General features: G+C 48.7%; 1 protein-coding gene across 2 annotated transcripts in view; it reads right to left on the bottom strand.

Moving 5' to 3' along the window:
- Window positions 1-958: 958 nt before the first annotated feature.
- The window catches only part of PAK4 (p21 (RAC1) activated kinase 4), a 40,328-nt gene continuing 14,483 nt past the window's right edge, over window positions 959-26,803 (bottom strand). For both annotated transcript variants that reach the window (XM_073641692.1, XM_073641691.1), the window contains exons 2-9: window positions 18,820-19,037; window positions 14,200-14,847; window positions 13,695-14,114; window positions 8,341-8,474; window positions 7,522-7,648; window positions 5,602-5,727; window positions 5,367-5,501; window positions 959-3,660 (exon numbers count right to left, since the gene is read on the bottom strand). In XM_073641692.1, the coding sequence (XP_073497793.1) occupies window positions 3,505-3,660; window positions 5,367-5,501; window positions 5,602-5,727; window positions 7,522-7,648; window positions 8,341-8,474; window positions 13,695-14,114; window positions 14,200-14,847; window positions 18,820-19,023 (1,950 nt within the window). In that variant the 5' untranslated portion in view covers window positions 19,024-19,037 and the 3' untranslated portion in view covers window positions 959-3,504. The remainder of the gene's footprint in view (window positions 3,661-5,366; window positions 5,502-5,601; window positions 5,728-7,521; window positions 7,649-8,340; window positions 8,475-13,694; window positions 14,115-14,199; window positions 14,848-18,819; window positions 19,038-26,803) is intronic.

Genomic DNA, 26,803 nt, shown 5'->3' with positions numbered 1-26,803 from the left:
CGTTCTCAGACGTCAAGCGTAAGATCGGATTATTACAGGGGACGTCCTGGAGAAAGGCAACGGTCTGGATCAATTCAAGTAACGTGCGCTTCTGCCCAGCCGGCTGCGGAGAGGATGAGGACGCCTCACCATCCGTATACAATGCTAAAGGGGATACAAGAAATGTGGGGGGGGGCTGTTACAGATTGGTGAGAAGACTACTAGGACCTCAATTATGTCCCATAGGCCCCATTGTAACATCCAGCCCACTGCCCCAGTGTATAACATCCAGCCTCCCGCCATGCCGTCTGCCTTGGTGGTGCGGACTTCACTGATACTAGCGCGGTCCTGTAATAGGAGCCACCGGGATAACAAGTCCGTTCATGACATTTCTTCCACCTGAATCGTCTCCATCACCTGTGAGTGATATTATTGAGAAGTGGAAGGAACCGCAGCAACTCAGCGGAGACCCCGTAACGTTACAGAGCCGAAGGCCGAGTGCTGAGGAGCAGAGGACAGAAAAGTCACCAACGCTCTGCTGACCCCATAACTGCAGAGTCCAGACCTTCTCTGGTATCAGCACAAACACTGCACCCCCGCCAGGAGCTTCATGGCTGAGCAGCTGCATGCAGCCTTACATCACCAAGCACAATGCAGAGCGTCGGATGGAGTGGTGTAAAGCCGCCACCACCGGACCCTGGAGGAGACGTGTCCTGTGCAGTGACGGTTCACACTTCTCTATCTGCATCTGATGGAGGAGTCTGGGGTTGGTGAATACCAAGAGGACGTTCCCTTCTGCCCTGATTACACAGTTGCAAGAATCCGTAGTTTTCCCCCTCTTAATGTATTTTTCCATTCACAGACTGCAAGCAAATATCTTGAAAAATGTGAGAACGATACACAGTGTATCCAATCAGCAGAAATGACCATGATACATTTACAAACCTCTTTACCTTCTGTGATGAAATGAATGGATGCAGACGGCCTTTTTATTTTATTTTTTTTATCCAAAACTGTATTTGTAAAACTAATCATTAATCTATTTCGCTCTGTTCAAACCAAAAAGATGCAAAATACAGTGGAATTTATTTGTACAAATTAATTGAAAAGCAGAGATCCTTTTTTTTAAAGTTTTCAAGTCCCTCAATGTCACAGCATATTTCTGTCTCCAGGTCAAAATGCAGGAAATACTGCAAAACATACACTTTATAAATATATATTTATATATAAAACTATAACCAGTAGTCACTCATGTAAGGAGGGGTAGGGGGCGCTCTGCTCTCCCAGTGCTACAAGTATTGCTTTGCTCGGTCTGCGGGGGATTTCGGAGCGGATGGTCCTTGATTGTCACATGGAGGGGGGCAGTAAAGTGACGGTGGGAATCTATAGAGTAAGGCACTATTGACAGTAATGGACACGGCTAATGACCCCCAAAGATAGACAGTAATTAATACAATGACAGGGAGGCAGGCATTTCTAGACTTAATCTATAATATCACCTTATTTGTAATATCCCATTTCCAGGACTTTTATATTTGCAGTACCACTCGTGGCCACTACACCATCTATGGAGCTGTTGCATTTCTCCTGCACCACAAACCCCTTCGATCCACTGATCAGTGGGAGCTGTAATACCAGGCGCATCCACTACTAAAAGCATGGCGCTGTAAACAATGAAAATTACACTCTGGAGCGTCACAGCCCCCTACAGCCAGCTGATCGGCAGGGTTGCCAAGAATCAGACCCCCACCGGTCTAATATTGATGACCCTTCCTAAAGATAGGTCAGCAATACTAAAGTCCCAGAAAACCCCTTTAAGCCTTTGTATACTTTGTAACACCTCCGCCACTAGTTTTCGAACCGCTATGTATTGCTCTCCTTATACTTTGGATACATGATAAAAAAGTGCACAAAGCCTTTAAAGGTGGCCATAGGATTGTTAACAATTGGGATTGTTAGGGCTGGCTGAAAGAGTCACTAGGGAAAGGGGGACTGTTAGGGAATTGGGGGGCTGGGGTGGATTGGTTCCAGTCTGATACTACACTGTGCCCCAATAACGCTCATCTACCGTATCTCCACAGTAATGGCATATCCGTCCTGCCGTGCAGACAGGGCATGTTATTAGGGATCCGGTCATAAGAGCACTGAAATGTCAATGGTCACATAGGAAGACGAGGTCCTCGTCCAGTACAGGGGTCCCCATCTCATACAACTGTGAGGGTCTTTAGGGCGTAGTATCCATGTGCGGTCACATCCTTTAGATCATACGTAGTGGTATCTTATATGTAGTGTTCTTTGGCGCTGTCTCATGTACTTCATTGTATGAAGAGTCAGGAGAAGTAAGATGAGGGGGGGGATAAGATCTACAGGGTCCATGACTGCACTGTATGGCGAGATGTTCTGTCTAGTAGATCATGGATGGCTCGTGGTCATGAATGGATTCAGAGGTCTTACCATCCACATTGCTTGGATATGCCGGCTCTTTATGATCAGTCGGCGGTCCAAGCTCTGGGATAGTTACCAATGCGTTCCACCCCCCCAAAAAAAAAGGGGTCTACTCTGCTACTCCAGCTCTGCTGCCGCTTGTCAGCGCAGGGGACCTGCATCCAGCACCACTTTAATAAAAGCATGCTGCACAGCAGGTGGTCAGGGGGCCGCAGTGCAGGGAAAGACTTAAAGGTACCAGTGCCCATAGATTACTTGATAGCACAGTATGGAAGAAATCCACTATGACAATAAGCACATAAATCTTCAGGTGCGGAGGGGGCTGCGTTACATCCCCTTCGTCTTCAGGATCGATGGGAGTCCCACCGACCGACCGTAAAGTGGTATAAGACAGGAATACCCTTTAATGGGGGTTAGGGCACTGTTCACAGACATGTCATCACCACTGCTCTGCTGAACGTACCCCGAACTGTGCAAACTACAGAGAAATGCAATGATACAAGGGGGGCAGTCACCTTCTCAGACCCTCGCCTTCTCCAGCCCCTTGAGAAATGCCAAAATGCTTACACAAATGGCCTGGATTGAGGTGGGAGCAGGCGATGGGTTTGATACCGTATCCTGCCGGCCTCGGACCACCCCATGCTATTCCAGTTATCCCCGACCTCAGTCATTTTTCCAGTGTTACATCCCAGTAGCGAGTGAGGGGCCGTCTTGTGTCTGTCCAAGTGCTTATTGGTGGTCCCAGAAGAACACAGCGGATGACCTGGTCCCCCCAGCTTCGTAGTGGACTGCTCCCAGTTTCTCAGGGTCCCGTATTGTGCACCGTTACAATAACTACCTGAGCAGTCAGAGGCCAGCAAGATGATTGCAGAGACACTCGGGAGCAGAAGAGTGCAGAGAGAGAGACAGCAACCTTCAGGGGATCCGGGAGAGGGGTCGGGTCAGTAGTTTTTATCCAGGGACCCTGGTACAATACTGAACAGATGGCAGAGACGCCACCTTCATGTTCTCGCTCCTCCTGGTTAGGTCAGTCTTTGGTGGGCTGCGTGAAGGGATAAGCAAGACCCCCGTGTCTGAAGCTCATCTCATGCGGTTCTGCCTCATCAGCGGTACGATGCACGATGGCGGCCCAGCCTTGGTCAGGAAGGGGTGTTTCAGCAGCTCGCTAGCAGTGCCTCGTTGGCTTGGGTCTCTCACCAGAAGCCGGTCAATGAATCCCTTTAAAAGGGGAGATACCTGAAAGACAGACGTAGATCAGGTCAATAATCGCCCCCTACACCAATCCCAATGTCATCACCGTCTGCAGGAGATTATTTTACAGCAGTTACAAACTTGCTTTACAGCAGCCAAAAACAGCAACAGATCGGCTCTAGGGGTGTGCGAGACATCATTGTACAGGAGGAGGAGGTGAGCTGTGACATCACCTATTGTGAATGGTGGATCCTGTGTTATCTACTGTATATAGAGGTGTTATCAGTCATTGTACAGGAGGAAGACGAGGTGAGCTGTGACATCACCTATTTTGAGTGGTGGATCCTGTGTTATCAGTCAGTGTAATCCTGTGATAATGAGATAACTGGAGGACTGAACTCTTCAAAACAGGATTAAGCGCAGGAAAGACGCAGATACAAGCCCAGGAGGGCACCGAGCCCTGCCGTCCTGTATATGGAGCACGTGATGGATGGGAGCCTAGAATTTAGGGGATGAGATCCTATCATCATTGGCGAGAATAACCCCTGTCCCTATACGGTTGCTTTACTATACAGGATGCGATTCTGGTTATAAATATATATATTTGAGAAGTGCTAATAATTCTTAAATTATTGGAGTTTTTCCTATTTCTTTAAACAGGCCATGAACACCACATTGGTCCCAAGAGTCGGGCTCTCGCCAATCGGTTTATTTCAGGGCTGCGGTGCGCCCCTTTGAGGGTATGTGCACACGATCAAGAGCCACTGCGGGTTTGACGTCAAACCCGTAGCGGCGAGATGTTACAGCATAGTGGATGGGATCTGTAGAAATCCCATGTCTACTATGCGTTCATCTGTGCCTGCGGATCACTCGCGGACACGGACATATGGCGTGTCTTGCTAGTCTCCGCAAGAGAAATCTCATCAGTACAATGTATTGAATGCGTTGAATCCGCACGCTTCAATGAACACATGCCGATTCACCTGCGTTCAATGGAATGCAGCGCTTAGGACACAGCATAAACTATACTGCATCCAAAGCGTGTGTACATACCCTGACTGCTCACCAGGAATAGCGCCACATGTTTCATAGTGGCTGTGCCTGGTATTACAACTCATTGCATTCAAGTCCAAATCTAAAGAATGGGACTGAGCTGCAATACTTGGCACAGCCACTATTACAAGTATGGCGCTGTAGCAGAATTGGATGCTATGTGGCCTGACTAGATCTCGTTGGACCGGTTCCCGTATCCAGCTGAGTAGATGGATGTGAATGGTGATGCAATGGACGTGGTGTCTGCAGCGTCATAAATCACATGTGATCACGTGTGCACATTTCCGCTCCTGGACGCCGGGCAGCTGCCCATGAAATCATCTCTTACTCACGTCCTGCATAACTATCAGCTCAGAAATGTTGATGGAAATGGACCGGAAGTAAAGAAAGAAAAAATACAGCAAAGAAGGCTGCAAAAACCCAAAAATCACACTGTGAGGCGTCCTGCACATGACAGTATTGGGTGACCCAATAATTGGCTCTCTAGCGCCATCTACAGGCGACTACACATAGGTATGTGCTTACTTATGGCCGTCAGTCTTAGCACATTGTGACTAATTTAGGCCAATGAGACCTCCAGCAGTATGCAACGAATGTACCTACAGATGCCCGGTGTTAATAAATGTGAAGCATGTCTGGGCCATCTGCAGGTTAATAAATGTTGGTATATATATGGCTTCATCAATGACTGCTCTTACCTTTTGCACATTTTTCAGTTTTGGTGGCAAATTGTCCCTAATCATCTTCATGGCCTTTAGTGGAGGCTCATTAAAATAGGGCGGCTCTCCGTCCACCATCTCTATCACCATGATTCCCAGGGACCAGATATCCACCTGAGATGGGAGGAAATACACAAGGACAGTCACACAAGGAGGTCGCTGGAATAAAAGACCCTGATCCTCCAAATTCACCAATCCAGGGACAAGTTCTCACCTCCGGACCATAGGGTAACCTTGAGATGAGCTCTGGAGCCATCCAGTAAGGAGTTCCTACCAGGGACTTACGACGAGGAACATCTCTATTTACCTGGGCACAGAAGCCAAAGTCTGAGAGCTTCACCTGCAACAAGAAAAAGGTGTTAGAAATGCTACAGAATATAGTTATGTTACAGAGGTTTAGTTCTAAATGGCCTGGGGCCGCCCCACCAGACCCCGGACGGAAGGCGCAGTCCCCACCAGACCCCGGGCGGAAGGCGGCGGCGTCGTCCCACCAGACCCCGGGCGGAAGGCGGCGTCGTCGTCCCCACCAGATCCCTGGCGGAAGGCGGCGTCGTTGTCCCACCAGACCCCAGGGCGGAAGGCAGCGGCGGCGTCCCCCCAGACCCCAGGGCGGAAGGCAGCGGCGGCGTCGTCCCACCAGACCCCGGTCGGAAGGCAGCGGCGGCGTCCCACCAAACCCCGGGCGGAAGGCGGCGGCGTCCCACCAGACCCCGGGCGGAAGGCGGCGGCGGCGTCCCACCAGACCCCGGGCGGAAGGCGGCGGCGGCGTCCCACCAGACCCCGGGCGGAAGGCGGCAGCGTCCCACCAGACCCCGGGCGGAAGGCGGCGGCGTCCCACCAGACCCCGGGCGGAAGGCGGCGGCGGCGTCCCACCAGACCCCGGGCGGAAGGCGGCGGCGGCGTCCCACCAGACCCCGGGCGGAAGGCGGCGGCGGCGTCCCACCAGACCCCGGGCGGAAGGCGGCGAAGTCGTCGTCCCACCAGACCCCGGGCGGAAGGCGGCGAAGTCGTCGTCCCACCAGACCCCGGGCGGAAGGCGGCGAAGTCGTCGTCCCACCAGACCCCGGGCGGAAGGCGGCGAAGTCGTCGTCCCACCAGACCCCGGGCGGAAGGCGGCGAAGTCGTCGTCCCACCAGACCCCGGGCGGAAGGCGGCGAAGTCGTCGTCCCACCAGACCCCGGGCGGAAGGCGGCGGCGTCCCACCAGACCCCGGGCGGAAGGCGGCGGCGTCCCACCAGACCCCGGGCGGAAAGCGGCGGCGTCCCACCAGACCCCGGGCGGAAGGCGGCGGCGTCCCACCAGACCCCGGGCGGAAGGCGGCGGCGTCCCACCAGACCCCGGGCGGAAGGCGCCGTCGTCGTCCCCACCAGACCCCGGGCGGAAGGCGCCGTCGTCGTCCCCACCAGACCCCGGGCGGAAGGCGCCGTCGTCGTCCCCACCAGACCCCGGGCGGAAGGCGCCGTCGTCGTCCCCACCAGACCCCGGGCGGAAGGCGCCGTCGTCGTCCCCACCAGACCCCGGGCGGAAGGCGCCGTCGTCGTCCCCACCAGACCCCGGGCGGAAGGCGCCGTCGTCGTCCCCACCAGACCCCGGGCGGAAGGCGCCGTCGTCGTCCCCACCAGACCCCGGGCGGAAGGCACCGTCGTCGTCCCCACCAGACCCCGGGCGGAAGGCGCCGTCGTCGTCCCCACCAGACCCCGGGCGGAAGGCGCCGTCGTCGTCCCCACCAGACCCCGGGCGGAAGGCGCCGTCGTCGTCCCCACCAGACCCCGGGCGGAAGGCGCCGTCGTTGTCCCCACCAGACCCCGGGCGGCGTCGTTGTCCCAGCTGACCCCTGGCCGAAGGCGGCGTCGTTGTCCCAACTGACCCCGGGCAGAAGGCGGCGTCGTTGTCCCACCTGACCCCGGGCAGAAGGCGGCGTTGTTGTCCCACCTGACCCTGGGCAGAAGGCGGCGTCGTTGTCCCACCTGACCCTGGGCAGAAGGCGGCGTCGTTGTCCCACCTGACCCCGGGCAGAAGGCGGCGTCGTTGTCCCACCTGACCTGAATCGGCCGAAGTCTTCCCACCTGACCCAAATCAGCAGTTTTATAAACATCCCAGATCCCCCGCTACATTTATTACAAGAGATGATTACCCGTCCATCGTGGGTCAGTAGTATGGAGTCGCTCTTGATGTCCCGGTGAATGACTCCCTGCACGTGCAGCACAGACAGCGCTTTCAGCACAGAGGCGCACACAGCAGCAATCTGCTCCTCATTCATCCTGAAAGCAAACACCACAAAGTCGTCAGTGACAAGTCTGGAGACGAGAACAAAATGGAAACAGTCACAGATCTCCTGATAAATGTAACTAATAACAGGAAGACAAGAAAAAACATAAAAAGGAACATAAAAATCAGCAGCGAATGTGAGGGAGAACACGAATCTCTGACCGATAAATGGTCTAGAATGTGATGTGACAGAGCAGCTTCACTCAGATTTATAAATGTGGTTCCCCTCATTCATGAGAATTGTACAAAGAAAGCTTGAAAATTCACCATGCAAAAAAAAGGGTAATAAATTACAGGATCCGGCTGCTGCGTTTCACACAGGCTGTGATGTGGCTACAGATTATTATATTCCCATTGGTTATCAGCAGAGTCAATGCGATCAGTGACAGGACCGGGTGTATCGGCCACGTCTAATCTGTGGCTGCCGGACAGGAGCCCTGAGAATCCTCCAACCTGCCGGCATCCGCGGCTCTTCTGTCAATCTTAACGCCATTGCATGTAGCAACAATCCAGGAGAAAAGTGGTGGATGCCAGGAGGTAAGAGGCGGTGCACAGAATAATGATGTGACCGATGGTTCGCATCAACCATACGTATCAGCTCTGCCTCTCATCAAGTTCAAAAATAAAATGGCAATAATTAAAGAGTTAAAAGTAAAAGACCAAAAGTAAAAATGGAAGCACATACCTGGTGTGCGTCACGATGTCCGTTAAGGCGCCTCCTTCCAGAAACTCCATCACAACCCACAGTTCATCTCCAACCAAGTAGCTGTTGTACATCTCCACCACGTTCTCGTGCTGGTAATCCCGCATGATCACCACCTGCCGAGCACAGAGAGTGTCAGCCACCCGAGACAGCACAGATTGGGGCCCCGGGGGACGTAAGAACGGGCATGGTGTCACTAAAGAACATATAGCCAAGACATGTGGACAATAATCCGCTGTAGTACCCGATTCCAGCACTAGAGGCCACTGTTTCCAGGGCTGTGACCTGGTTTATACTATATATTAACCCTATAAAGACCTAGGAAGTGCAGCAAAAATTGCGAGAAAAAACAAACAAAAATGCAATTCCACCACTGTTTTTATGCTGTTCATTGTGTGGTAAATAATGGACCTGGAAACATGATTCTTCAGGTCAGTAAGATTACAGCAATACCTAATGCAACTTTGCTTTACATTTATATATAATGATGGTAGGGTATGAGATATATTTTTGTCTTTTGTAGGTTTTGCTTCTTTTTGCTAGTGTGAACATGCTCCTATTTCTTGCATGTCTGCCATCTTAGACCTCAGTTCACATTGCTTGGTTTTTTGTCTTGTTTGCATTCTGTGCAATTTAAGGGTGTGGCATACCCTTTGTTGAGCTGATTAGTATATATGTAGCTTACCACGGGCCTAGGTGGTCTGGAGTTGGGACCCGGTCCTATTTGTCTACCCTTTTATATGCATTACTTCAACTTTGATATACAGTAAGGTTTTTAATATAGACAGTATAGGTACCGTCCCAATTTAGGGTCACCTTGTCGCTGGTGGGACGGCTTGTATACTTTTTTTGATCAAAAATAGTTCACTAAGTACCCTATATTTATTATGCAACTTTGCTTTACATTTATATATAATGATGGTAGGGTATGAGATATATTTTTGTCTTTTGTAGGTTTTAATACCTAATGTGTATAGCATTTTTATTTTTGTGATGTGGTTAAAAAAATTCTGTAAAAAAAATAAATAAATAAAACAAAAACATTAACAAAAAAAAAAACTATATTGTATTATATATATAGTTCTTTTTAGCATCAGTTTTCTTTATAATGCAGTTTAAATAATTTTATATAATGATAGACTGGACTTCTTTGGACACAATACCAAATATTTGTTTAATATTATCTACCAAGTGGTGATTTAAAACTTTTAGACATTATATACACTACCGTTCAAAAGTTTGGGGTCATTTAGAAACATCATTATTTTTGAAAGAAAAGCACATTTTTTTTCAGTGAAGCCGACATTAAATGAATCAGAAATACACTCTATACATTGTTAATGTGGTAAATGACTATTCTAGCTGCAAACGTCTTGTTTTTATTGCAATATCTACATAGGTGTATAGAGGCCCATTTCCAACTACCATCACTCCAGTGTTTTAATGGTCATTGTGTTTGCTAACAGTGTAAGAAGCTAATGGATGTTTAGAAAACCCTAGAAAACCCTTGCACAAGTATGTTAGCCCAGCTGAAAACAGTTTGGCTGATTTGAGAAGCTATAAAATTGACCTTCCTTTGAGCTAGTTGAGAATCTGGAGCATTACATTTGTTTGTTCTATGAAACTCTCAAAAATGGCCAGAAAAAGAGAACTTTCATGTGAAACTCGACAGTCTATTCTTGTTCTTAGAAATGAAGGCTATTCCATGTGAGAAATTGCCAAGAAACTGAAGATTTCCTACAACGGTGTGTACTACTCCCTTCAGAGGAGAGCACAAACTGGCTCTAACCAGAGTAGAAAGAGAAGTGGGAGGCCCCGCTGCACAACTGAGCAACAAGACAAGTACATTAGAGTCTCTAGTTTGAGAAATCGATGCCTCAGAGCTCCTCAACTGGCAGCTTAATTAAATAGTACACGCAAAACGCCAGTGTCAACGTCTACATTGAAGAGGTGACTCCGGGATGCTGGCCTTCAGGACAAAGTGGCAAAGAAAAAGCCATATCTGAGACTGGCTAATAAAAGGAAAAGATTAATATGGGCAAAAGAACACAGACATTGGACAGAAGAAGATTGGAAAAAGTATTATGGACAGACGAATCAAAGTTTGCGGTGTTTGGATCACACAGAAGAACATTTGTGAGACGCCACACAACTGAAAAGATGCTGGAAAGTGCCTGACGCCATCTGTCAAGCATGGTGGAAGTAATGTGATGGTCTGGGGTTGCTTTGGTGCTGGTAAAGTGGTAGATTTGTACAAGGTAAATGGGATTTTGAATAAGGAAGGCTATCACTCCATTTTGCAACGCCATGCCATACCCTGTGGACAGCGCTTGATTGGAGACAATTTCATCCTACAACAGGACAATGACCCAAAGCACACCTCCAAATTATGCAAGAACTATTTAGGGAAGAAGCAGGCGGCTGGTGTTCTATCTGTAATGGAGTGGCCAGCGCACCAGATCTCAACCCCATTGAGCTGTTGTGGGAGCAGCTTGACCGTATGGTACACAAAAAGTGCCCATCAAGCAAATCCAACTAGTGGGAGGGGCTTCAGGAAGCATGGGGGGAAATTTCTCAAGATTACCTCAGCAAATTAACAGCTAGAATGCCAAAGGTCTGCAATGCTGGAATTGCTGCAAAGGAGCATTCTGTGACCAAAGCAAAGCTTGAAGGAGAAAATTATTTTTTCAAAGAAAAATCATTATTTCTAACCTTGTCAATGTCTGGACTATATTTTCTATTCATTTTGCAACTCATTTGATAAATAAAAGTATGAGTTTTCATGGAAAACACAAAATTGTCTGGGTGTCCCCAAACTTTTGAACGGTAGTGTACATACATACATGTATATGTACACACACACACAGTGGGGAAAAAAAGTATTTAGTCAGCCACCAATTGTGCAAGTTCTCCCACTTAAAAAGATGAGAGAGGCCTGTAATTGCCATCATAGGTCGACCTCAACTATGAGAGACAAAATGAGAAAACAAATCCTGAAAATCACATTGTCTGATTTGGAAAGAATTTTTTTTTCAAATTTTGGTGGAAAATAAGTATTTGGTCAGTTACAAACAAGCAAGATTTCTGTCTCTCACAGACCTGTAACTACTTCTTTAAGAGGCTCCTCTGTCCTCCACTCATTACCTGTAGTACTGGCACCTGTTTGAACTTGTTATCAGTATAAAAGACACCTGTCCACAACCTCAAACAGTCACACTCCAAACTCCACTATGGTGAAGACCAAAGAGCTGTCGAAGGACACCAGAAACAAAATTGTAGCCCTGCACCAGGCTGGGAAGACTGAATCTGTAATAGGCAAGCAGCTTGGTGTGAAGAAATCAACTATGAGAGCAATAATTAGAAAATGGAAGACATACAAGACCACTGATAATCTCCCTCCATCTGGGGCTCCACACAAGATCTCACCCCGTGGGGTCAAAATGATCTAAAGAACGGTGAGCAAAAATCCCAGAACCACACGGGGGGACCTAGTGAATGACCTGCAGAGAGCTGGGACCAACGTTACACAGGCTACCATCAGTAACATACTACGCTGCCAGGGTCTCAGATCCTGCAGTGCCAGACGTGTCCCCCTACTTAAGCCATTACATGTCCGGGCCCGTCTGAAGTTTGCTAGAGAGCATTTGGATGATCCAGAAGAGTATTGGGAGAATGTCATATGGTCAGATGAAACCAAAGTAGAACTGTTTGGTAGAAACACAACTCGTCGTGTTTGGAGGAGAAAGAATGCTGAGTTGCATCCAAAGAACACCATACCTACTGTGAAGCATAGGGGTGGCAACATCATGCTTTGGGGCTGTTTCTCTGCCAAGAGACCAGGACAACTGATCCATGTACATGAAAGAATGAATGGAGCCCTGTATCGTGAGATTTTGAGTGCAAACCTCCTTCCATCAGCAAGGACATTGAAGATGAAACGTGGCTGGGTCTTTTAGCATGACAATGATCCCAAGCACACCGCCAGGGCATCGAAGGAGTGGCTTCGTAAGAAGCATTTCAAGGTCCTGCAGTGGCCTAGCCAGTCTCCAGATCTAAACCCTATAGTAAACCTTTGGAGGGAGTTGAAAGTCCGTGTTGCCCAGCGACAGCCCCAAAACATCACTGCTCTAGAGGAGATCTGCATGGAGGAATGGGCCAACATACCAGCATCAGTGTGTGCCAACCTTGTGAAGACTTACAGAAAACGTTTGACCTCTGTCATTGCCAACAAAGGATATCTAACAAAGTATTGAGATGAACTTTTGTAATTGACCAAATACTTATTTTCCACCAAACTTTGAAAAAAATTTCTTTCCAAATCAGACAATGTGATTTTCAGGATTTGTTTTCTCATTTTGTCTCTCATAGTTGAGGTCGACCTATGATGTCAATTACAGGCCTCGCTCATCTTTTTAAGTGGGAGAACTTGCACAATTAGTGGCTGACTAAATACTTTTTTTCCCCACTGTATATATATTTTAAACATTTTTTCTTTTATTTTTACTTACCGTACTTTTTTTTTTTTTTGTCTTCGGGGACTTGAACCTGCAATCATTCGATCCCTTATACTGCAATTCCATAGTATGGCAATATATAGTTATAAAAACACGCCCCAAGAGAATCCTTTGAGCCACGCCCCCTTGACAAAGACCATAGAAATTACCACTAAATAAAGAGGCCCCGGTGTCTAAAATTCTATGTGTTGTGAAGCTGTAAAGGAAAGTGCAATTATGCCATTGATTTGGGGTTTTATTTTTATTTCAGTGGTTACAAAAACAGATTTTTTTAATCTTTTTTTTATCCACTTTGTGTCACCATTTTCAGTTGCCCACAATGCTTTCACTTTTCCAAATTGGGACCGTATGAGAGCTTTGTTTATTGATACTATTATGAGGAACATATGACATTTTAATCACTTTTTGTTGCAGTTTTGGGGGCAAGTGCTGTGAAAAAAAAAAAACCTAACAATTTTGACTTTTTTTAAACTTTTTTTCTTTATGTCGTTACCATATAGATTAAATCATTTTATATTTTGATAGATGGGATTTTTATGCACGTGGCAAAACCAAATTTGTAGATTTTATTTCTTTATTTTAAATGGGGAAAAGAAGAGTGATTCAGATTTTTATATTTTTTGCTTTATGTAATTTATACTTTTATTTTTTTACTATTTTTTTTACTATATTTTTTAGTCCCCTTAGGGGACTTGAACCTATGATTGCCTGTTCTATATACCACAATACAACAGTATTGCAAACAAAGGGTGAAATCAATCAGCAATAATATAACGGGGCATGGTGGGACCTCCTTAAAAGACTAGAGGGGTCCGGCCTTACCTCGTTGAATAGAAGCTCCCTCCTCTGCTGCTTGCGGAGATCCATCTTTTTCACAGCGACCAGTTTCCCGGAACTCTTGATGGTAGCGATGCACACGATCCCCGTGGATCCCTCTCCGATTTTGATGAAATTATCCAGGTAGGATCTGGGGTCGCCGGGATCCACCACCATCTGCAGAGCCGCCCTAAACTGCTCATGTGACACCCGCTGAGGCTCTCTTTGCGGGGACCGCGGCTGGGGAGGTTGTTGTGTCTGTGGTGGGCGAGAGAGCTGGGGGTCTGAGCTGTGCTGGGAGAGGATGGCAGGAGATGGCTTTTCAGGAAGTTTAGGTTTGGGATGGGGTGGCGGCGGTGGCCGAGAACTGCTTTTGCTTGAAGGATTTTTGGGGGTGAGAGGGTTGGCCGATCGGGAATCCGGTACCTGTAATAAGCAAAAGAGAGGATTTTAAAGAATTACTGCTGTTACTGTAAAGAATCCATAATGGAGGCTTAAATCCTCTACTCACCTGTGGAGGAGCCCCCCTGCCGGGGTCAGTGTCTGCTCGGGGGTAGGTATTGAATGGTCGCCCTGTCTGTTGTGTTGGCTTTGCTTTTCCCTCGGCGGCTGGGTTAGCTGGTGTACGGATATTGGGCCCGGAGAGAGGCCTCTTATCTCGCGGTGACTGTGGGCTCCCCTGTCCTCCGGTGTAGGCCGATTTTGGCCTTTTGTCTTCCTTTTCTCTCCGGACCACCCTATCAGCAGGCTCGCTGTAGTCCCCGTCCGTCACGGGATGGTCTCGCTTTCCATCTGTTCTCTCATGAGAGCGCGTGGACTTGTTTTCCGATGACTTGGGGTAGTCCGGGGGAGGCAGCCGGTGTTTGCCGCTCGGCTCCTGTCCTCGTGGTTGTTGGGGGACCGTTCTTTGATCTTCTCTTGGCCTGTCCCTTCCAGGCTCGGCTTTGCTTCTCTCCGGGCCCCTACTTCCATCTTCGCGTACTTTCCGGAGACGGCCGTCGCTCACACCGTTTTCCATAGGGACCTGCTGCTCTCTTGGGGGACATGGCGGGCTCTCTCTACGCAGCGAGTTAGAGCGGCAGACGGACATATTCTCAAACTCATCCAGGAGCCACATCAGCGAGCCGTCTCGTGACATCTTGTTGCCACGTACAATTGTCTATGGTGGAGAAAAATGCAGAATTTCAAATTACAATACACAAATGTGTGGAAAACATTGGCACAAACAGACTAGATAAATAGGATATATCCCCCATATTCTACAAATGCTGAACGATGTGGACCCCTCCTCGTGCTGCCAGGTTCACCCCTACTACTAAGCATCGCCCCACCCCCCCCACTACTAAGCATCGCCCCACCCCCCACTACTAAGCATCGCCCCACCCCCCACTACTAAGCATCGCCCCACCCCCCACTACTAAGCATCGCCCACCCCCCCACTACTAAGCATCGCCCCCCACTACTAAGTATCACCCCCCCCACTACTAAGCATCACCCCCCCCCCACTACTAAGCATCACCCCCCCCCACTACTAAGCATCACCCCCCCCCACTACTAAGCATCACCCCCCCCCACTACTAAGCATCACCCCCCCCACTACTAAGCATCATCCCCCCCACTACTAAGCATCATCCCCCCCACTACTAAGCATCATCCTCCCCACTACTAAGCATCATCCCCCCCACTACTAAGCATCATCCCCCCCACTACTAAGCATCATCCCCCCCACTACTAAGCATCATCCCCCCCACTACTAAGTATCACCCCCCCACTACTAAGCATCATCCCCCCCACTACTAAGCATCGCCCAACCCCCACTACTAAGCATCGCCCAACCCCCCACTACTAAGCATCGCCCAACCCCCCACTACTAAGCATCGCCCAACCCCCCACTACTAAGCATCGCCCAACCCCCCACTACTAAGCATCGCCCAACCCCCCACTACTAAGCATCGCCCAACCCCCCACTACTAAGCATCGCCCCACCCCCCACTACTAAGCATCGCCCCACCCCCCACTACTAAGCATCGCCCCACCCCCCACTACTAAGCATCGCCCCACCCCCCACTACTAAGCATCGCCCCACCCCCCACTACTAAGCATCGCCCACCCCCCCACTACTAAGTATCGCCCACCCCCCCACTACTAAGCATCGCCCACCCCCCACTACTAAGCATCGCCCACCCCCCCACTACTAAGTATCACCCCCCCACTACTAAGCATCACCCCCCCACTACTAAGTATCATCCCCCCACACTACTAAGCATCACCCCCTCCACTACTAAGTATCATCCCCCCACTACTAAGCATCATCCCCCCCCACTACTAAGCATCATCCCCCCACTACTAAGCATCATCCCCCCACACTACTAAGCATCATCCCCCCCACTACTAAGCATCATCCCCCCCACTGCTAAGCATCATCCCCCCCCACTACTAAGCATCATCCCCCCCACTACTAAGCATCATCCCCCCCCCACTACTAAGCATCACCCCCCCCCACTACTAAGCATCATCCCCCCACACTACTAAGCATCATCCCCCCCCCACTACTAAGCATCATCCCCCCCCCACTACTAAGCATCATCCCCCCACACTACTAAGCATCATCCCCCCCCACTACTAAGCATCATCCCCCCACACTACTAAGCATCATCCCCCCACTACTAAGCATCATCCCCCCACACTACTAAGCATCATCCCCCCCCACTACTAAGCATCATCCCCCCACACTACTAAGCATCATCCCCCCACTACTAAGCATCATCCCCCCACACTACTAAGCATCATCCCCCCACTACTAAGCATCATCCCCCCACACTACTAAGCATCATCCCCCCCCACTACTAAGCATCATCCCCCCACACTACTAAGCATCATCCCCCCCCACTACTAAGCATCATCCCCCCACTACTAAGCATCATCCCCCCACACTACTAAGCATCATCCCCCCACACTACTAAGCATCATCCCCCCCCACTACTAAGCATCATCCCCCCACACTACTAAGCATCATCCCCCCCCACTACTAAGCATCATCCCCCCCCCACTACTAAGCATCATCCCCCCCCCACTACTAAGCATCATCCCCCCCCCACTACTAAGCATCATCCCCCCCCCACTACTAAGCATCATCCCCCCCCACTACTAAGCATCATCCCCCCCCCACTACTAAGCATCATCCCCCCCACTACTAAGCATCATCCCCCCCACTACTAAGCATCATCCCCCCCACTACTAAGCATCATCCCCCCCACTACTAAGCATCATCCCCCCCACTACTAAGCATCATCCCCCCCACTACTAAGCATCATCCCCCCACTACTAAGCATCATCCCCCCCACTACTAAGCATCATCCCCCCCACTACTAAGCATCATCCCCCCCACTACTAAGCATCATCCCCCCCACTACTGGGCGGCTTCTGGATTATTACTGCTCATACAAAAGACGGGAGGATAACAAATATGTCCTCGGCTTTCCTAAAAGTCTAACTGGAAAAGCTGCAGAAAATGCCAAACCTGTCCGGTAGGGCCTCTCTGTCACAGAGGCAATGATGGTGGCTTTATGTTACTCTGATAATTATTGGGGAAAGTCACCGCGATATTAAAGGGGTTGTATAGGATTTGAGAATGAGGAGGGTTTCTTCTAGAAAGTGCGACACTGTCCAATGGTTGTGTTAGTTATAGCAGATCACATGGGGCAAAGTGGGGAGCAGCAGTTCTGCACACAACCTGTGTGGGAGGGGGAGCCGCAGTTCTGCACACAACCTGTGTGGGAGGGGGAGGCGCAGTTCTGCACACAACCTGTGTGGGAGGGGGAGCCGCAGTTCTGCACACAACCTGTGTGGGAGGGGGAGGCGCAGTTCTGCACACAACCTGTGTGGGAGGGGGAGGCGCAGTTCTGCACACAACCTGTGTGGGAGGGGGAGGCGCAGTTCTGCACACAACCTGTGTGGGAGGGGGAGGCGCAGTGCCGCACACAACCTGTGTGGGAGGGGGAGGCGCAGTGCCGCACACAACCTGTGTGGGAGGGGGAGCCGCAGTTCTGCACACAACCTGTGTGGGAGGGGGAGGCGCAGTGCCGCACACAACCTGTGTGGGAGGGGGAGGCGCAGTGCCGCACACAACCTGTGTGGGAGGGGGAGGCGCAGTGCCGCACACAACCTGTGTGGGAGGGGGAGGCGCAGTGCCGCACACAACCTGTGTGGGAGGGGGAGGCGCAGTGCCGCACACAACCTGTGTGGGAGGGGGAGGCGCAGTTCTGCACACAACCTGTGTGGGAGGGGGAGGCGCAGTTCTGCACACAACCTGTGTGGGAGGGGTGGTGGTGGTGGTGGGACGACGACAGACCTGCAGTGACACACACAACCTGTGAGGGTCGGGGGAAGCTGCAGTAACACAGGGAACTTGTACACAGGTGCTTGGATAAGGACACAGCCTCGTTTTCTAATACTGTACAGCTCCTTTAAGGTAACAGTGCGCCCACTAATAAAATGCCTCAAACAGCATCTTTCAGAGGACGAGGTGCTCCCTGCGGAGGGGCCTGTAGGTTCATGTGACCACCACTCCTCCGGTGAGGGCTCGGTCTTGGCAGCGGGCAGAGCGGTCTTGTGAGTCTTTTGATCTGCAGATGTAAATAACTGCTGGAGGCCACAAATCATTCTGACAGTCGTACATCACTGCAGAGGTCAGCTATGAGCTCTTTAAGGGGATTTCTACTTCAAAGATACTGGCGGCCTATCCCTCAGGTGCCCAACACCCGACATCTCCCCGATCTCTTGATACCAGCTCCAGTGTATGGGACAGAACTGGACGGCTCAGTACGCTGTTTATTAGCAGCTCCCGGGTGTTTTAGTTCCTACTGATGTGAGTAGGACCTGACCTGCTGTACCCGGCAGCGGCCACTACTCAGTGTACTGCAGCATCCAGTGATCCTGAAGGTGAGGAGGGCAGGATACAGGAGCTTTTCTTCATGTTATTGCCCCCATTACTGTGGCTGGAGTATGTGTGCTCTATGGCTGTCACATCCAGTGGGGGAGGGTCTCCTATCAGTACGGCTATGGGGTTATAACATGACGCGTTACCTTCTTTATCCTCTTACATACCACGTCTCATCTCCGGCCGACTCACCTTTTGTCGCCCGTGTCCGATGGTCGTAATACATCCCGGGTCCACCATCGGCTTGGGCCTCTTGGCGGACTCTTCTATGAGGCTCTGCCATTGTCGCGGGAGGCCTGTGAACTTTTGTTCTTGCTCGTCGAAGCCGGTGTGCACCCGATGTTCAAAGTTGGACGGGGCGGAGATCTCGATGCGCTTCTTTTTCTTACTGAACATGGCAGCTAGCTGACCTGGGGGAGAAGAGGGTACAGGTGAGTAAAGAGCGAACGACACATGGACACCAGCAAAGCAAAGAGGGGCCTCCAACCTAGGAGGACACGGGGCCCGGAGCTCGGCGCTCCAGACTAGCACAGGAAGGGGGCCAAGAGCTCCAGACTGGCACGAGGTGGGAGGGACCGGAGCCCCAGACTGCCAGACTGGCATGGGGGTGGGAGGGGTGGCCCGGAGCTCCAGGATTGGTACAGGGGTGGGGGTGGGCCCCGAGCTCTAGACTGCCATGGGGTAGGAGTGGGGGTGGTGGGGGAGTGGCCCAGAGCTCCAGACTGGCACGGTTGGCACACATATGGATCCGTAATCACGTCCGCTTAGCAGAGCTCATTGTGTCGTGCGATCGGACCACGTTTCCGCGTCTATTGATGCCCTAATGAGGCAGTGTGCAGACAGGAGAGACCAACTTCCCACAAAGAATTTATTTCATGCGTGTTATAGAGGAAGAGCGGCCGTTGCCATGGTAACCGCACGCTCGTTCGCTTGAGCATCCGCTAAAAATAACTAACGTCCCAGATCAACAGGAGACGACCATTTTCTAATTCAGGCGCAATGGTTACAGCCGATAAATAATAATGTACTGATGACAGCGAGCCGACGCTGCGGAGATCTCGTCCCCTGCTGACACGTCTGCTACAACCAATCAGAGCCAAACAATAACTCATCACCCAATTAAAGGGGCTTCTCCTTCCTATAGACTGATAATATACAGGCAGAACCCGCCATCATCAGCCTACTGAAGCAGCTCCCAGCAGCCGCAGCCCCATCGATCAATGAGCCATCAGGTATCCTGTGTAGAGATGATATCACCCGTTTTAACCGGACAATCCCTTTAATCATCATTTGAGGTCCGACATCTGGGGATACCACTGATCATCAAATGAGGCAACCTGCAGATCTTTAGGGTAGGTCACCAGTATCAGATCGGTTACCATCTGGCCCCCGACACCCCCACTGACCACCCCACACTATGAGTGGGTCCCATGGTTGCTTCAAGAACACACAGCATTCAGAGCCCCAAACACCGTGCGGTGGCCGTACTCAGGTACTGCAACTCAGCTCCTATTGAAGTGACTGAGAGCTAGGATGCAATACCGGAGAATGGCCACTACACAGTGTGTGGCGCTGCAGTGTCACAACTCCCTGTGTGCATCAGGTATCAGCTGTTCATGGGGATCCCTGGGGTCGACCCACAACCAATCTGATAATGTAGACCTACCCTAAGGATCAGTATCTTCTTTCCGGTCAGCCCCTTTAAACTGGACCCGTCAGATGTTCTGACATTTTAATTTTAGTAACTACTTGTTGGTACCTTTTTTTGGTCTGTGACAGCACTGCTAAAAGACATGATATAGGAAAGCTGATAACTTATTGCTCCACCCATAGTAAATATTCTGAAGGACGGCACAAGACCACGTCTGCCCATCTCATTTACGTGAGGCTGAAAAGAAGTTTCAGTCAAAAAAAAAAAAAAGTTACATATCACGATCTTTATAAAAAGAAAAAATAAATTAGCAATTTTCACACTAGGGCTTTTTTAGGCCTCAGAGGAAGCGACCCCTGGTGGTCGCGAAACGCGCGTCGGGGTACACCAATGCATCTGTCTTTCCACTGATGTCCTACTGATCACCTGGTAAGCTCAGTAATGAATTTTAAAAATTGCAAGAGATAGCTCTTCGTACTATGTACTAATATCACATGATATATGGTTAATGTATTAGTCCTGGTCTGAGACTACTTATTTTTACTACCGCTACTCTATATATTTATTCCGGGACTGACCTGGTTCATTGCCATATGAGTGCAGACCTGGCTATACTCTATTTTCTTTATCTCTAATTGAGTCTATGAGCTTTACCTGAGTGTAAGGGCTTTATGACGTCAGTGGTCCGTTGCTGCCATTTTTATGCATTCTCACTTTTCTATTCATTGTATGTATAATTTTATATTTATTAAATGATGTAATAAAATTAATTATTTGCCGATAAAACTCTCTTTCCTCATTTGATTATATACAGCTCTATATACAGTAGATAACACAGGATCCACCATTCACAATAGGTGATGTCACAGCTCACCTCCTCCTCCTTTACAATGACTGATAACACCTCTATATACAGTAGATAACACAGGATCCACCATTCACAATAGGTGATGTCACAGCTCACCTCCTCCTCCTCCTGTACAATGACTGATAACACCTCTATATACAGTAGATAACACAGGATCCACCATTCACAATAGGTGATGTCACAGCTCACCTCCTCCTCCTCCTGTACAATGACTGATAACACCTCTATATACAGTAGATAACACAGGATCCACCATTCACAATAGGTGATGTCATAGCTCACCTCCTCCTCCTCCTGTACAATGACTGATAACACCTCTATATACAGTAGATAACACAGGATCCACCATTCACAATAGGTGATGTCATAGCTCACCTCCTCCTCCTCCTGTACAATGACTGATAACACCTCTATATACAGTAGATAACACAGGATCCACCATTCACAATAGGTGATGTCATAGCTCACCTCCTCCTCCTCCTGTACAATGACTGATAACACCTCTATATACAGTAGATAACACAGGATCCACCATTCACAATAGGTGATGTCACAGCTCACCTCTCCCCCTCCCTTCACAATAACTTTTGCACACACTCATTGGACGATTCAAAGTAACAGATCTGGGGAGAATCTGATCGTTGTGGCTAATGTATGTGTGGATTTCCTGAAACAGAAAGTTACAGTCAAAAAAATCCCCAGTGGCCGGTGTGAGAATTTCAATATTTCTATTTTTCATATAAAGTTTAATATGGTAAAGACAAAATAAATATTGGCAAAAAAGTAAAATAAAAATTTCTTTAAAACGCAAAAAAAAAAATCAGAGAATCTGATTTTCTGATGCTAGCTTCTGCACAGATTATAATGGCACAGATAGTACTGCCTCCTTGTAAATGACACAGGTACAGATAGTAATGCCCTGTATATGATATTGGCCCAGATAGTACTGCCTCCTTGTAAATGACACAGGTACAATCTGCGCCAATATCATATACAGGGCATCACTGCCTCCTTGTAAATGACACAGGTACAGATAGTAATGCCCTGCATATGATATTGGCACAGATAGTACTGCCTCCTTGTAAATGACACAGGTACAATCTGCGCCAATATCATATACAGGGCATCACTGCCTCCTTGTAAATGACACAGGTATAGATAGTTATGCCCTGCATATGATATTGGCACAGATAGTACTGCCTCCTTGTAAATGAAACAGGTAGTAATGCCCTGTATATGATATTGGCCCAGATAGTACTGCCTCCTTGTAAATGAAACAGGTAGTAATGCCCTGTATATGATATTGGCATAGACAGTACTGCCTCCTTGTAAATGACATATGTAAAGATAGCAATGCCCTGTATATGATAATGGCACAGATAGTACTGCCTCCTTGTAAATGACACAAGTACAGATAGTAATGCCCTGTATATAATAATGGCACAGATAGTACTGCCTCCTTGTAAATGACACAAGTACAGATAGTAATGCCCTGTATATAATGGCACAGATAGTACTGCCTCCTTGTAAATGACACAAGTACAGATAGTAATGCCCTGTATATAATAATGGCACAGGTAGTACTGCCTCCTTGTAAATTATATAGGTACAGAAGCATTGCTTCCCTGTGAATGATAGAAGCACAGATAGTACTGCCTCCTTGTAAATTATATAGGTACAGAAGCATTGCTTCCCTGTGAATGATAGAAGCACAGATAGTACTGCCTCCTTGTAAATTATATAGGTACAGAAGCATTGCTTCCCTGTGAATGATAGAAGCACAGATAGTACTGCCTCCTTGTAAATTATACAGGTACAGAAGCATTGCTTCCCTGTGAATGATAGAAGCACAGATAGTACTGCCTCCTTGTAAATTATATAGGTACAGAAGCATTGCTTCCCTGTGAATGATAGAAGCACAGATAGTACAGTCTTAGCACTGTACTAAGCAGTAGAAAGAAGGACACCTACAGAAAGGGAAACCACTCAGGAGAGATAAACCATTTCCTGGGCATAACTAGATGTGACCTGATGAGAGGTTTCTGCTGTGGCTACCACAGGACAGTGGGGCATCCGATGTGGCCCTTGCTATTAGCAGCAGGCCATTACTGACCATGTAATTACAGCCCCCCGGATACTTTCCCTGCCCCTCTCTCCCACCTGTCCGCAGACTGGGCTTTGTGACCTGTGGTATGAATTGGCATGTACTATACTGATAGATGGGAAATGAAGCCCCAGCTCTCATCAGACCGCACACCCCTCCTGGTGAGGCAGCGCACGCTGGTCGCCCACTCACCGTCACATGACAGATACACACGGGCGATACACTGGTTATTCCAGATTACTAGTCTACAGATCCGTCACTCACAAAGTCACACCCCAGACGCAGGGCGACAGCGAAAGTCTGCCAAATATACACACCTGATGTCACACTACAGGGAAAGCAATGACACAGAGGGAAAAATGGCGATTATAACAGTAAAAGAGCTGCCCATGCATACAGCAAACCTATGCGCAGAACCTGAGAGCATTGCCTTTCTGCAGAAGTTCCCAGTTGTTATTTTATTTTACATATATACACCATTAGAGCCTATGGGCATCCATCACAGTACAGTGGAAAATCCTCCTGAAACGCGGCAGCACGGCGCCCTTTACCTGTCTAACATTGCACGGCTTCCTAGTACAGAGCTGCAGAGTCTCTGTGATCTTCAGGACAGGGAGGAAAGCACCAGAAATACGGAGCTGTCAATTTCATGTTAAAAATAAAGTGCATGTGTGCCCGAGGCCCTACTGATATTACTGCACTCACTTCCTGATCAACACAAGCTGGAAGTAAAATCATCTCAGTGTGTTGTAATTTAGTGGGAATGTCGGGAACTTTAACCCTCGGCCATGTGGCGAGCCATGTGTAAAGTGCCTACCGGGCAGTGATGATTTTACTGTCTCTCTAAACATTACACAAGGGAAATCTATGTGTAAGGCTGATAGGATCTTAGATAACAATAATATAATAGTCCAGTAGGGATACAGAGGCTGTGCCTTTCCATAGGATAGCAGATAACTTGCTGATCGTTGAGGGTCCGGCCATGGGGTCCCTACTAACCCCATGAAAGCGGCTCTGGAATGCCCTGCCTGAATGCAAGCTCACTTCATTCATTTTCTCTGAATACAGCATTCAGGTCTTTCCCTCAGTCCCACAGAGAATAAATGAAGAGGAGAGGAGCATGGCTGGCCAGCGCTGCAACCAAGCAAGGCTCTGCCGAGCTCCGTTCTTGGGATAACTGGGTGTAATAGTAGTCAGACCTCCAGAGCTCATGAAGTTATTACCTATACCATGAACAGGAGATAACCTGAATGGTCAGCATTTGTGGTGTGCCTATGAAAAAAAAAAAGCCATAAAAAAGCCAAAGTAAAAACAGCATTAAAAAAGCCACAAACCCCAAAACACTGTATATGGTGTGTTTTATATTTTGCTATAGACTGTATAGGGATTTTCTCATGACAGATTTTCAGGGGCGTCCAGCTCTCGATTCCCGCGTGCCGGTATGCGGAGCTTTCCTGATGATTGAGAGTTTGATTAGCAGTATGGTGGTGCCGCTGTCCGGCACTGTGCGCTCTCCCATGCTGATAGAGGTAGCTTTGCCCCAGCAGTGTTGGAGGAGCACAGTGACAATAAAGCTGCCGGGATCTAGCAATCTAGTTCAGTTTCAAAGCAGCGCATACAAGTGCGATTGGAAAGAACTTGGAAGCACTGATGGTGCAGAGGTGACCGGTAACCTAGGTAACAAGTGGTAAAACTATCCAATTTAAAATCTTGAGACGAGAGAGGCTTCTTCATAAAAGGGAAAATGCAGCACATGGATTCTGGATGTTGCATTTGCTCCATTCCCATCTCACAGGGTGACCACAGCGGTGCACTTCGGATCTATTCCAGTTTGGTGTTGTGCCACGGCACCCCTCACTGACTACCCAAATCTAACGTCGTCTGCTAGGTAGAGCAGGAGTCAGTCTATTTATGCAGGCCTACAGTATAAGGCCATGGTCACACAGGATTTTTTTGAGGAGCTGATCTGCTCAAAAAATCCTCCTTAAAAATACACATAAAAAAAAAGCTGGGAAATCGCTTTCTATCAATTTCTGTGGAAAATCCATTTACTGTTCATTTGAGGAGTTTGAGCTTTTTTCCCTTAAGAGGTTTTGAAAAACACATAATGGGGGAAAAAAGTGCATGTCTTTTCTTTTTTTTAAAGTGTAACCCTGATGAGATCAGCTCCAAATTAGGTATCGTCCAATTAAAAAGCACTTCAAGAAAAAAAAAGAAAAAAACTCTCGGGTTTTTCTGCTTTAAAGAATTCTAGAATTCCTCAAATCAAAAAAAACCTCCATGTGAACACATCTCATAGTCTTGCATGGAGAGCACTTCATTCATTGTCTATGGGACAGCCATAGGCGACCAAAAAGGGTATTGTTCACACGTGGAGTTTCTCCCATGGGGGGGCGGGGGGACGCAGCGTTTTATTGTACCAGCAAAGTGAATGATTTCTGAAATCTCATGCACGCGCTGCTTATTTTTTCCTTGTGCAATTGAACCATTAAAGCTTTTTTTTCTCAGATCTGCAGCGTCAATTCTTTCACCCATTTTAATAAAAACGCACGCGAAAAAGGGGAAAAAAAGCAAGTATTTACGCAGTGTTTTTCCTTCCAATACTGCGGTTTTTGCTGCATAAAAAAAGAAAAGCTGCAAAAACAGCACGTGTGATTATACTCATACAGGGCTCCCATAGACAATGAATGGAGCGGGGGGGGGGGGGGGGGGCAGGCTACCAACACAAAGCTCTGCATATCCACAAAGCAGGGAGTATATAAATGATATTATCACAAGGGTGGAGATGGCAGAGTAGAAGGCAGTCCCTGCTATAGCTAATCATAGGAGACCTTATTGGGAGGCAGCTCCCCGTCTCGTACCCCTAGGCGAGGCTGGGTGGACCTGCGGTCTAGGTCATCTGTGCTGTAGAGGCAGAGCTCCCACATTCCCAGCACAGCGGCTGCTCTCCTCCTAATTAGTAACTCATTACCCCAGAAGGAGACCAGTCATGCAGAACTGAGCAGCTCCCTAACAGCCATCAGCCTTCATTACACTGGAAAGCTCCATCCTCAGGGCTCCGTTCACACAAGGAAGATTTGTAGATGAAATATCTCACGCTGAGAATCCCTTCCCTGCATGGCGTCAGCAGCGCAGGGCACGGGGGTCTGCAGAGAGATCAATGCTGGAGACTGTGCACTGCTGGTGTACAACCGCACTGCCACACTAACTGACCCTATAGATAATCGATCGTCGAGACCCCACCGATCACGAGAGTCCTTATTTTGAAAGGATCAGTGATTGAGCTCCATTCAGAGAAGGGGGTCCGATCAATCAGCAACTTGTCACCTAATCAGTGGACTGTGGCAGGCTGTCAGGGCATGCTGGGAGTTGTAGTGGAGGTTGCAGATCACTGCTCCAAGCCTGCATGTAATGAGTTAACGCCTGACCCTAATGTGCCCCCCAGGAAAAAACTGAGCGGAGCCAATAGAACGCAATATATACTCCCTCATAACACACAGCCTGCAGGCAGAAACCTCCTTACTACAGGGGACCCCCAAACCCACAGCCAGAA

Source organism: Phyllobates terribilis, unplaced genomic scaffold, assembly GCF_046119375.1.
Source record: "Phyllobates terribilis strain yellow unplaced genomic scaffold, ASM4611937v1 Scaffold_7__3_contigs__length_470593459, whole genome shotgun sequence".
Classification (NCBI taxonomy): Eukaryota; Metazoa; Chordata; class Amphibia; order Anura; family Dendrobatidae; genus Phyllobates; species Phyllobates terribilis.
This window is presented reverse-complemented; position numbering and strand designations above follow the sequence as displayed.